This window comes from Apteryx mantelli, chromosome 2 (genome assembly GCF_036417845.1).
Source record: "Apteryx mantelli isolate bAptMan1 chromosome 2, bAptMan1.hap1, whole genome shotgun sequence".
Lineage (NCBI taxonomy): Eukaryota > Metazoa > Chordata > Aves > Apterygiformes > Apterygidae > Apteryx > Apteryx mantelli.
In genome coordinates this window covers 7613612-7624279 of record NC_089979.1, presented here as the reverse complement: position 1 = coordinate 7624279, position 10668 = coordinate 7613612, and the positions used below count along the sequence as shown (strand labels likewise).

At 41.6% G+C, this 10668-nt stretch overlaps 1 protein-coding gene across 4 annotated transcripts in view; it reads left to right on the top strand.

Moving 5' to 3' along the window:
• The first annotated feature begins 560 nt into the window (after window positions 1-560).
• The window catches only part of KHDRBS3 (KH RNA binding domain containing, signal transduction associated 3), a 102238-nt gene continuing 92130 nt past the window's right edge, over window positions 561-10668 (top strand). For all 4 annotated transcript variants that reach the window (XR_010883265.1, XM_067290124.1, XM_067290123.1 and 1 more), the window contains exon 1: window positions 561-1011. Coding sequence is in view for 3 of the 4 variants with exons in the window: in XM_067290124.1 (XP_067146225.1) it covers window positions 924-1011 (88 nt within the window). In the remaining variant the exon portion in view is untranslated. The remainder of the gene's footprint in view (window positions 1012-10668) is intronic.

Genomic DNA, 10668 nt, shown 5'->3' with positions numbered 1-10668 from the left:
TTTTTAAATGTTATTTTATTCACTCGTGGCGAGTGGCAGAGCGGCGCGGGCGCGCGTTTTAACGGACGCTGGGGAGCTCCCGCAGAGGAGCAGCGCCAGCCCTTCTCTCGGCGGGGGGAGATAGCGGCTGAGAGGGTCACTAAAGCTGCGTGCTTTAACGGCAGACCCCGGCCGGCCCCTTCTCGCTGCGTCCCCTCACGGCTCCGCGCAGCGCTGCCCAGCGCCTGCCGCTTTCCGTGAGGCGGCGCCGCCGCTCGGAGCCCGCTCGCCACACGCCGGCCGGGGAGGGGAGGGTGCGGCGCGAAGCTCACCCACCAATCCCAGGCTGCGGTAGGCCGCTGACTGACACCCCAAATCACCCAATAGGAGACGTCGCCTGAGTAGGCGGGGCCATAGCGAAGGAGGCTGGGCCAGCACCGCCCGTTGGGAGGAGCCGGCGGGCGGGGGCAGCGGGGCGGGGCTTGGCGGGCAGGGGGCGGGAATTAGGGGCGGTGATAGGGGCGTGGCTTGTTCGGGGGTATTTAAACCTGGCGCCGAAGGGCTCGCCCGCTCAGTCGGCGCAGCGCCGTGGCAGGTGCAGCTTCTTCGTCCAGAGCTCTTCGCCCCCTTCTTTTGAGCGCGCGTGTGAGGCGGAGGTCGGGCGGGGGGCGTCCGGCCCGGCCCGAGCGGCTCTCGGAGCGCGGTTCTGCGTCCCCGTGGCCTCCGCGGAGGGATCTGCCCGCGCCCCGTGCCCGGGGGGCCCCCCCCGGCCTGCGCCCCTTCCCCTGCCCGCTCTGGGCCGGGGGCTCGCGGCGCTTCCCTCTGGCTGCATCCCCGCCGCCGCGGGCGGGAGGCGGCCGGGGGGGAGCGCTGCCTCGGAGGATTTACCACCGCCTGGGAGCGGGCCCCGCGCCGCCCCCGGCGCCCCGGCGGGGCTCGCCGCTATGGACGAGAAGTACCTGCCCGAGCTGATGGCGGAGAAGGACTCCCTCGACCCGTCCTTCACCCATGCGCTGCGCCTCGTCAGCCAAGGTGAGCGCGGGGGGAGGGGGGCGCCCCTCCCCCCCCCGGCCGCCCTTCAGGGGCCGCGCGCGGGCCGCGACCCCCCCACCCCCCCCCCACCCGGCGCGGGGCCTCCGCGGCGCTGCGCGGCCTCGGGGCGGGCGGAGGGAGTTGCGGAGCGCGGGGTTTCGTCGCTCCGGTTTGTCTCGCACCCCCTGGCTCTCTTCTTCTTTTTATTTATTAATTAATTTTTATTTTATTTTTTAATTTTTTTTGTGAGGGGGTGCCGCGCGAAGGGCAGTGTTTCTCAAATGACCCGGAGCGTCGCCTCCGTTTAATGAGGTTTCCGGGGCTGCGCCTCCCTTCTTCGCCTCCCCCCACCCCAAAAGAGAAGACGCGGCACCGGGTCTCCAGCCTGCCGCCGCCAAGGTTGCTCTTCACGCTAGCACACGCGTGTTTTTTCGCTGAAACTATCCCGAGTCGGGTTGGTGCGTGAGGAGGGTTGCTTTAGTCCTGCACTCGGCTTGGGCTTGGGGCAGGCTGCGCTATTGAACCACCCAAAGCGATGCGCTGCTCTCCGGAGCGCTTTTTGCCTCTCCAGAATGTTGCTGGGTAGGTTGTTTATAAACAATAGGTCATTGCTTCTGTGTGCCTCAGATTTTTTCAAAGGAGCTTGCGAACCAAGCCTTTTCCTGGAAACTTGTGACTCTATTAAGGAATCAAAAACGCATCTTGCTGAATTTTTGCAATACCTAAAGCATGTTGGGTTTTTTTTGCAATTATATAACTTCAAATTATCAGAATTTTTTTCCACGCATTCTCTCCCCCCCCCCGACACATTTCACTTTAAAATATTTGGCGTGTGGTTTTGTTAAAGTACGACCCCTTTGTTTAAATGACACTGTACTGAATATAAAAGCAATTCCATGTGATTCACACAATATGGCTTAATGTAAACTTGGAATGTTGTATAACGGACAGGTGACTTTCAAATGCAAGTCTGTAGAGACAGATGCCTCAAATGGTGCTTGGAATGGTCAAATATAACAAGCTGTGAACTGATTTTATAATACAATTTAAAATGACAGCACAAATGACTTTGGCTTCAATTACTTGAAGCGATTACAAAGCTGTATTGGTGTACTTTACCTCACAATAATTTAGAGTCGTTTCAGTTATGTAATTTCTTTCGGTGGCTTGACATAGCTTTTTGTGTAATGGACTACAAAATGTCAATCTCTAAGCCTGAAGGAGTCAGCTGTTTTCTGAAATACTGTCTTTTAGGTAGCTATCAGTTTTAGCTGTGGAATGCATGTGCCCTGTGATCTGTAGCTGCATGTCCTTGGACTTGGTGTTTTGCATATTTTTTTCCTAACTTTCTAGCCTTAAGCAATGAATTTGTCAAAAATGCCAGTATGAACAATGGCATTTTTACCGAGTGGCACTATTGGTAGTGTTGAAGGGGAAATATTAGCAAATAGTTTTGTATTACGTGCTGTAAATAAACTCATTTAACATTTTTAGCTTGACGGCTGAGACTTTTATGGTTATAAATTAGGGAAGTTCCTCTGAAAATATTGAAGGAAGAATTGTTTTCGATGGTTTTTGCATGTGTGTAACTTATTTTAATGAAGTTACAGAAGCATGTGAATTTTTATTTTACAATTATTTTATTTTACAATTTATGAAAGTATGTATGATTGTGCATATTTGTAACATTTCTTGGGACTGATAGTTTTTTGGGTGTCCTCATTGAAACAATTAGAGAGCAGAAACAAAACTTTTGCCCATTTTCTTAATCATGTAATACTTGATATCTGCGCATATACTTTCAGCACCAATAATAAGCGATACATTCAATGAACAAATGAATGTGGATGAATACATGGATGCAACCTCATTATTCTAGTATGTCTGTGGATTTTTTGCTTACTTTGAAAGTGTGGTCTTGTTTAAAAAATCTGAGTATTTTGCCTATTACAGACAAATAACTAAAAGTGAAGCACAGTGTTCTGTTAACTGTAGTATACAATGTAGATCTGTGTAATTTCTGTGTAAAATAACTGTTTTAGGCAGTTGTGTAGTCACCAAGGAGCCAAATAAGGTGAAACATCTGTATAATAAATTGGGAAATGTACCACTTTAGGAAAAGATGTTTTATAAACCCATCCCATGCCATCATGACACTAACTTTAGAAGTGACTAGCTCATTATTTTACTGTTCTAAATTGTAATGATTATTTGTGGTGGAGTGGTTAACTATTATTGGGAAGACATCTGTAACTGCTCCGGCTTGCACTTTGTAAGTTGGATCCCCCAAGTTCTTTCCCTCTTTCTATAGTAGTTCATATGAAATGGCTGGTATAACTTTTTTTTAACTGAAAGGTTGTGTTTTAGTTTTTCAGGTTAGAATGGAATGGGCATTTCTTTCAGTTTGGCTTCACCCAGGTATTTGTGAGACTTTCTTAATGACAAGTTGTAATTGCTTAAAATGACCAGCTTAATTATGTAACAGTGTTTTGACTTCTGGCTGTCCTAATACCATTATTTTTACTGTTTATATTTACTTAAACTGAAATACTGTAGGTAAGCCAACTTTCTTCAGAAACTTAGTGTTGATTTGTAAGAAATACAGTTGAATGAGGAAATTGTTCTGAGAATCTGAAGGGACTGAAGCGCGTGTACTGCTTAGACAGAAGAGCAAAATCACTAGCAAATCTCTGCTCATGTTGAAATTTGGTTTCTAGGGAGAAGTGGTCCTGTATCTAGACTTTCAAAATCTGCTAATTATAGTTCTCAAATGGAAGTGGACACATTTGCATATTTTATGCTTATAATTGCAAATTATAAATTGGATACACAAATTGCATAATTGCAAATGATATGGGGGGAGGGAGGAGCTCAGCATGTCTTTCTAAGAGTTCCAGTGTAGCCTTTCAGGAAAAAAAAGAACATTACAGAGATGCCTAGGATGCTGGGAGAGTACTTTGGACAGTATTACTAATCTTTTTTCAGCATTGGAGGGCAGTACCTCCCCTCAACCTGTAAAACCTTGTTTTCAGTATTTTGATAGCATTACAGTCTATATATCTATATCCCTTGTTGTTGGCATAGTACATGGAAGTACTGATTTTTCATGTTGAGAATTCTGTTGAAGTCTCTAGGGACTTGCCTTTTTTGGAAACAAATAAGAAAGGTATTGTTATAATTGTGTTTTAAACAAACATTGAAATACTTGCCACTGCTTAAATTTTAGAATGTGAGAAATCTTTTGCAGGAGACTAGAATATGTTCTTTTTGGCTTTGAATCAGATATTTAACTTGCTTACTTGACAATTAAACCTTAAAGTTTATCTGTAAACTTTTAAGTATATGGATGCAAAACAAGCTGGCTTCTAATATGTAGCAAGATGGCCATGCTAATGGGATTAATCTGCAGCTGGTAGCAAATAGCAGGAACTGCAATGTTATGCACAATTACTGTCTTAAATATTGCAGCTTCTGTAGGGGAAAAACCTTGGGAAAGATAAGGTTCTGTGATTACCCTATGAAGCAGCAGAAGATTAGTATCTTTGCATTGTTCCTATTTCAAATTTTGTCAGATGCCATGTCTTTGCATGTGAAAATTGAAAAACGTTTTTGTATATGAAATTGGTGCTTTTTCTGAAATTGTATTAGTTCTGTGTGTTTATCATTGGAAGGTGATATGGGTAGTTTTACTTTTCAGCCTTCTTTGAGATGGCTTGCTGCTATGTCACAACCTTTAAAAATATCTATAGCTTGATAAAGTGGCAACATTTATGGACTTTGTAAATAGCTTTAATATGAAAATATTTTCTATATACATTATATATATATATATGCACAGTTCTATTTATCTGAGAACTGAGAATATAAAGTACTCCTGGTTAAAAGTAGTTTTAACATGGGAGAAGAGCAATAAGAATCATCTGTGGAGTAAGGGAGAAGCTGTTTTACCTTGTCATAGTTAAGTTTGCCACACTTTCAGAAGTTCATTTTGTATCTGACAACAAAACCACTCTTTAAAACCTAAAGAATTTTAATCAAGTGCCGATGGTTTGGAGAAACCAAGCCAAGCAGCTTGTCTAGCTTTAGGTATGCTGAACCTCTCGTGGTTCACTATCAACTTCTGTGATGTAGGATCATGTCACCATTTTCCAAGCAAGGTTTTGTTTGTAAGGCTGGCTGTTTGCCTTATGGATTGGACATAAGATGTCTGTAAATATGTATGTACACTATTGATTATTATAGTTTAGTTTACAACTGGTGCTATAAACAACATAGAAAAAGATCAGTAAGAATAATTTTGTTACCTTAATTTCATTCTCTTGCAGACCTGTGTATAATACTGATTTATGGCAAGTATTTTGTGCTTGTTGGGTAAAGTATGTGAAACTGCAGATTGAAGAAGCTAGCTGTAAATAAAACATGTTGGTACCAGACATGTTTTGCAACAGAGGGAGGAATTAAACCAGTGCCTAGCACTTGTTTATCTTGTGTAATGTTAAGTGTGTAGGTGTAGAGAACTCTGTAATCAAAGCTAGGACAGCTAAAATCTTCACTCCAAAAGCTAATGAGTCTTGATGCTATTGCTGAAAGACAGTTTTTTCCTTCTGTGTGTATTATACCTGTGGAACTCTTCCTTCCAAACTCGTTTTAGCTACTCTGGGAATTGAGGCTATGTCTAAAAATTGGTGACTCTACTGTGACAACAAGATATACGGGAATAACAAGCCTTCCCAACAGTAGATGGCTGTATGTGCTAGCTATATAGCGAATCACTTTACTGATTCATGCAACTCGTAATGACCATTAAAGGTTTGCTGATTCCTGTGTGCTTACTTCCAGGAATAGTGAAAAATTAACTAGAAATCTCCTAAAACTAGTATTTCCCATATCCCTCCCATATGAGGAGGCTTGAGAGTGTAAAAGCATACCAGTTTACTGCATAGTGCAGGTTATTAACAGTCTGATTTTCTGCTTAGTGAGTAGAGGATAGCATTGTAAAAATAATTGAAGTAGGAACTTAATAAATCAAGGTTCCATAGATGATATTTACTCTGAAATCTCCCTTGGAATGCAAGGGCTGCTGGACACACAGCAAGGATTTTCCTTAATTTTTCATAATTCTAATTTTCACAATTCTAAAAGATGTACTTTGTAGTTAAATGATAGTCATATTTTCTATGACACAAATCAGTTTGCTAGTGTATTGTTGTCTCCTTTTTCCTGAGGACAAGGATGTGTTCTGCAACATGGAGCAGACGTGCATGTTGCTGTCTGTTCTCAGCCCCTTATGGTCTTACACATACTCAACTACTGTAAAACCTCAGACTCTCCTTCATTTGTCATTGCAGCCTCTCGTATGAGCGAGGAGGAAGCAACACTGTTCTCAAGTGTCCTGCTTTCTGAGGCTGTCAAAACACTATGCAGGTCATAGGCATTTTGTAATAGAAGTGTAGATGAAGAAAACTGGGGTGCTTAATTAATAGGATGCTCCAGATAATCCTGAGGGAGGTACTCAAGTTTTGTGAGATAGGTAGGTATGTTCCTCAGACTGCAAGAGTCTTCAGACAGCAAGTCACTTTAAATTGTCCTTCTTAGAGGTTAACCAGAAAGTAAAAACCCTTCTATTACCTTCTAGTAATCAAATTTTAGAGAAGTAAAGCCTGTGAAAACTTGGAGGGCAGAGGGAAACAAGTTATTTGGCAGACTTTATGCACAGGAGAAATTTAATAGTGATAGTAACATGCATGGATATGGTTTGCTGGCAGCCCCATGAAACCAAGGCAGAGTGAGTTAGGTTGTTTCTGTCTTGTTAAAATACTATGCACAGTAGTGAAGAAATAAGTCAGCGTTCTTAGATCTGTGAGTGAAGAAGCAGTATTTGGACTGATTCTCTCATGCCTCAGCCTGGCTGTATTTTGTATGTTCACTAACATGCTTGTTTCGGAAGCTGATGTTTTTGTAGTGGCTGGCTCTTTGCTTTCACTCCAACAAAACTGTATTGGTGAAGTCATGGAAGCTCTTAAGAATTAGAAAGGTTTGAATCTGTAATTGTTGAAAGGAGAGGGAAGTGATTTATTGAGTATTCTACTCATTAACAGGGATGCTGCAAAATGCAGCTTAAGATAATCATACATATTTCACCCTAGGTTTTATCTGCTCTGAAGCATGACTCTAGCCTGCAGCCACTCACCAATGATCACATTTAGTCTAAAACTGACTTCTAATTTACTTGCACACTTACTTTGGCAGTCAATGAGAGAGATCGAATTTAAAGGCTACAAATTTAAACTGGCATGGTTTGTCACTTTCAATCCTTTTCGACACCAGCCATGCAAATTAAAACTGTAACCTTCTGAGAACTTATTTACTGGAGAAATCAGAAGGAAGGTCACAGCGCTGAGAGGCTGCACTCCTGGCCCCTGGCTTGTTTGGCTTAACTTGCATGAAGTTTAAAATCTACATATGTGACCTTTGTGCCCTCTGAGTTGTCTCCCCTCTGACTTCAACTATAATTGAGAAATGAGTTTTGTATGCCCTTTGATTTGAAAGAATAAGGTATCAAAGTTAAGGGTTGAGTAGCTTATAAGATATTTAATGTGGTACTGCATGACTCTTTAATTAGGACTAAGCAATTTCAGTAAAAAGTGTTTAAATGGATTAGCTGGTAACTGACATACCTAATATTTTATGGTGAATTAGCTGATGGTTCTTAGCTGAGCTCTACAAGAGCTTAATGTAAGCTTAATGTTTACATTATTTATACTGTTTTTTCAAATGGAAAATGGTAAATAAGGGCATGCCAGTTGCACTGAACAAGTTGAGTGTCCTGATAAAGTCAGGTTATTTGCAAATATAAGTACTTGAGGCCCAGGAAAGCAGGTCTAGTCTACAAAATGGGAGCTGGACTGTAGGGTCATAGTGGTTCTAGGAATGACTTAAGGGCCTTTACTGCTAGCTGAGTGTCACTTCCAAGTGTATCACTGTAGCAAGAGAACTAATATTGTCTCTATGGCCTTATAACTAAGGGTGTACAGAGTAGGAGTAGGCAATTTCATTTTCTTATGACATTTGGCATGCAGAATTCTGTGTATGCCAATCTGAGAAAGTCCACAAAATACTTTACAAGCATGAGAAAACATCTGTAAGTCTGTTGCTAGTCTGTTTGGCTTGAAAATAATGATCATTAACTTGTATTTTGAATGTAGAAGAAACACAGAAGAACGTAAGTACTAAGAGGCCCTTTAATCTAGTGGTGAAATGTGTGGTGAGAAGCAGTGACTAAGTGTAGATGAAAAATAAAGCACAGTAATTTATCTGTGTTATTAACTGTTGACACAAATACAGGTGGTAGGTTCTCAGTCTCTTGACATCTTTGACTCAAAATGAGATGCATTTCTGGACATTTGATCTGAGCAGTAGATTGTTAGGCTCTTTATGGGGAGCTGTCAATGAATTGGGGTGTACGGTAGGTGCAGACTGTATTTTCAGTACAAGGAGCAAATTGAAGAGTAGCAACTGGAGAGGTGGAAGGAAGAAACATTTTTGTGCCATAAACTGAGAAAGCTGTATTTTGAGTGTCTTGACAGCTAAGCAATGCCTGTTTTGCTCTTGTATTTATTCTATCTTAAAATATTCCTTTGCCAGAGCTCAACTTTGTCATATTTATCACTTATTGTTTTTCTCTTGTTTAGTCTGTTCTGGTGTTGTCATCTTTCATCGTATCATGTCACCTCTTTGTCAAGGCAAAATAAGAAACAGGAAAGTTAAATGAATTTTCCTCCTTCCTATTCTCCATTTCCAGTTGCTGTTATGTTGCTGGCTGCCTTCCATTTCTTATTTGATGTGTTTATCAGGCTTTTGGCTTCAGCTGACAGCTCAACAGGAACAAAGTTGCAAGGCAACAAATGTGCCAGTTTAATGTGAGTTGCTGGTAAATAATTCTTTTGAGTGTAAAGGGGTTCTTTATAGATCTTCATGATTTTTTGGGGGAGAGGGAGGAATTTCATCTCAAAATACTTAATCTCAATGATTAGAAACCATTTCAGTAAGCCCTTGCTATTGTTCTTTCACTGAATAACAAATATTCTTTTGGATTATAACTTTCCTCCACTGTGCAGATCTAGGCACAATGTAGTGACAGTTAATTTGAAGTTTCAATTTCCTAGAAATTTTTGAACTTCAATCCATGTGGGTTGTGCAAAAGGAGTACTCGCTAGAAGATTTTTCTTTATGCATGTGGCAGTTAAAGATCTAGAATGAGATTGTGGTTGCTGCTGTGGTTGGTCTGACACTGAATATCCTGCTACATTCATTGTTATATGCTTGGAGAGTGAATGCATCTTCAGTCTCTATTTCTGATCATCCAGCTGTACTAACAGTTCTCTGGAAAGCAAGTTTTAGGTATTTTCAGACAGTTTTTCTGCTGCTTAGGAATAATAGTGATGGTGTTGGAGAGATGTAGAAGCTGAAGGACTGGTTTCAGTGCAGTGAAAGCTCGGATGTCTCCTTTTGTGTTACTGATAATGGACAGTAGTCTTCATTACTGGTTCCTTTTGATTTGTACCCTGGTTGCTGTTTCTTGGGGACAACCAGAGGTGGCAGGGAAGTAACACTATTGGCATCTATCAGGATGATGCATCTCTGGTGGCAGCTGCCCAGTCCCAGTTTGCCAAGCTCCTTAACTATCAGACACTGAGTATCTGTGTGTTCTTCATGTCTGTAGTTTTTATTCATGTCTTCAGCTTGTTAGTATGTCGCTTCTCCCATCTTTCTTCTGCTATCTCCCATGCAGACTTAAGTGATACAATTCTATGAAATAAATCAGTGAAGTGGACACATGTATTTTAATTCACTCTTCTCCCTTCTACCCTCCTACCCTCCTCCAAGCTAATCATGTCAAACGGTAGAATTTGTTTTATGAAAGTGAAAATACTAAGTTCCAACATAATGTTCTTTTGGTTGTTTTGTGGCTTTTTGTTATGCTTAACTGTTCCATATATCCCTAACTCATATTTTTCTCTTCTGGACTTCATATAGGTTAGGTAAAATGTTATTAGTCCATTTGTACAGTCATGGCAGTTCAGAAACCTAAGTGATTTTTTCACTGCACTAATTGTCTGACTCTTTCATGATCAGTATTTCAGCCTGCCTTTATTCTGGGTGGGAGTAAGATGCCCTAATTTCAACAGATAGGAGTGTCAGTTCTTTGAGTTCTGAGGTTTTCTGCCTTTACAGGAGTTCTGCAAAATTTTGGGGGTAGGTAGAGGAGTTTCTCCCCCCCCCCAAAAAAACCCCACACCCTTCCTAATGATTTGACTTGGTTTCTCCATTTAAATCCTAGTCGCGTATGAAGGAACTTCTCATCTGTGTGGCTTAAGTTGAAGGTCTACACCAGATATATTAAAGCGATACCTTTAGCCCTAGTTAACACTTAGTTTCTCTTCTAGGACTGTCCTAATGATGCCTTACCATGAATCTGGAAGGTGAAATGTGGTTCTTCAACACTAGATTTTAAGACTGGAAAGGAATATCCTGATCCACTTTGTCTTCTAGCACAATTGTAATACAACTTTGTCTTAAAGATTCTCTTCATTTATCATATACCCTTGACCTTTGTATTACACTGTGCATCCCTAGTCAGAGAAATGATTAGGTTTT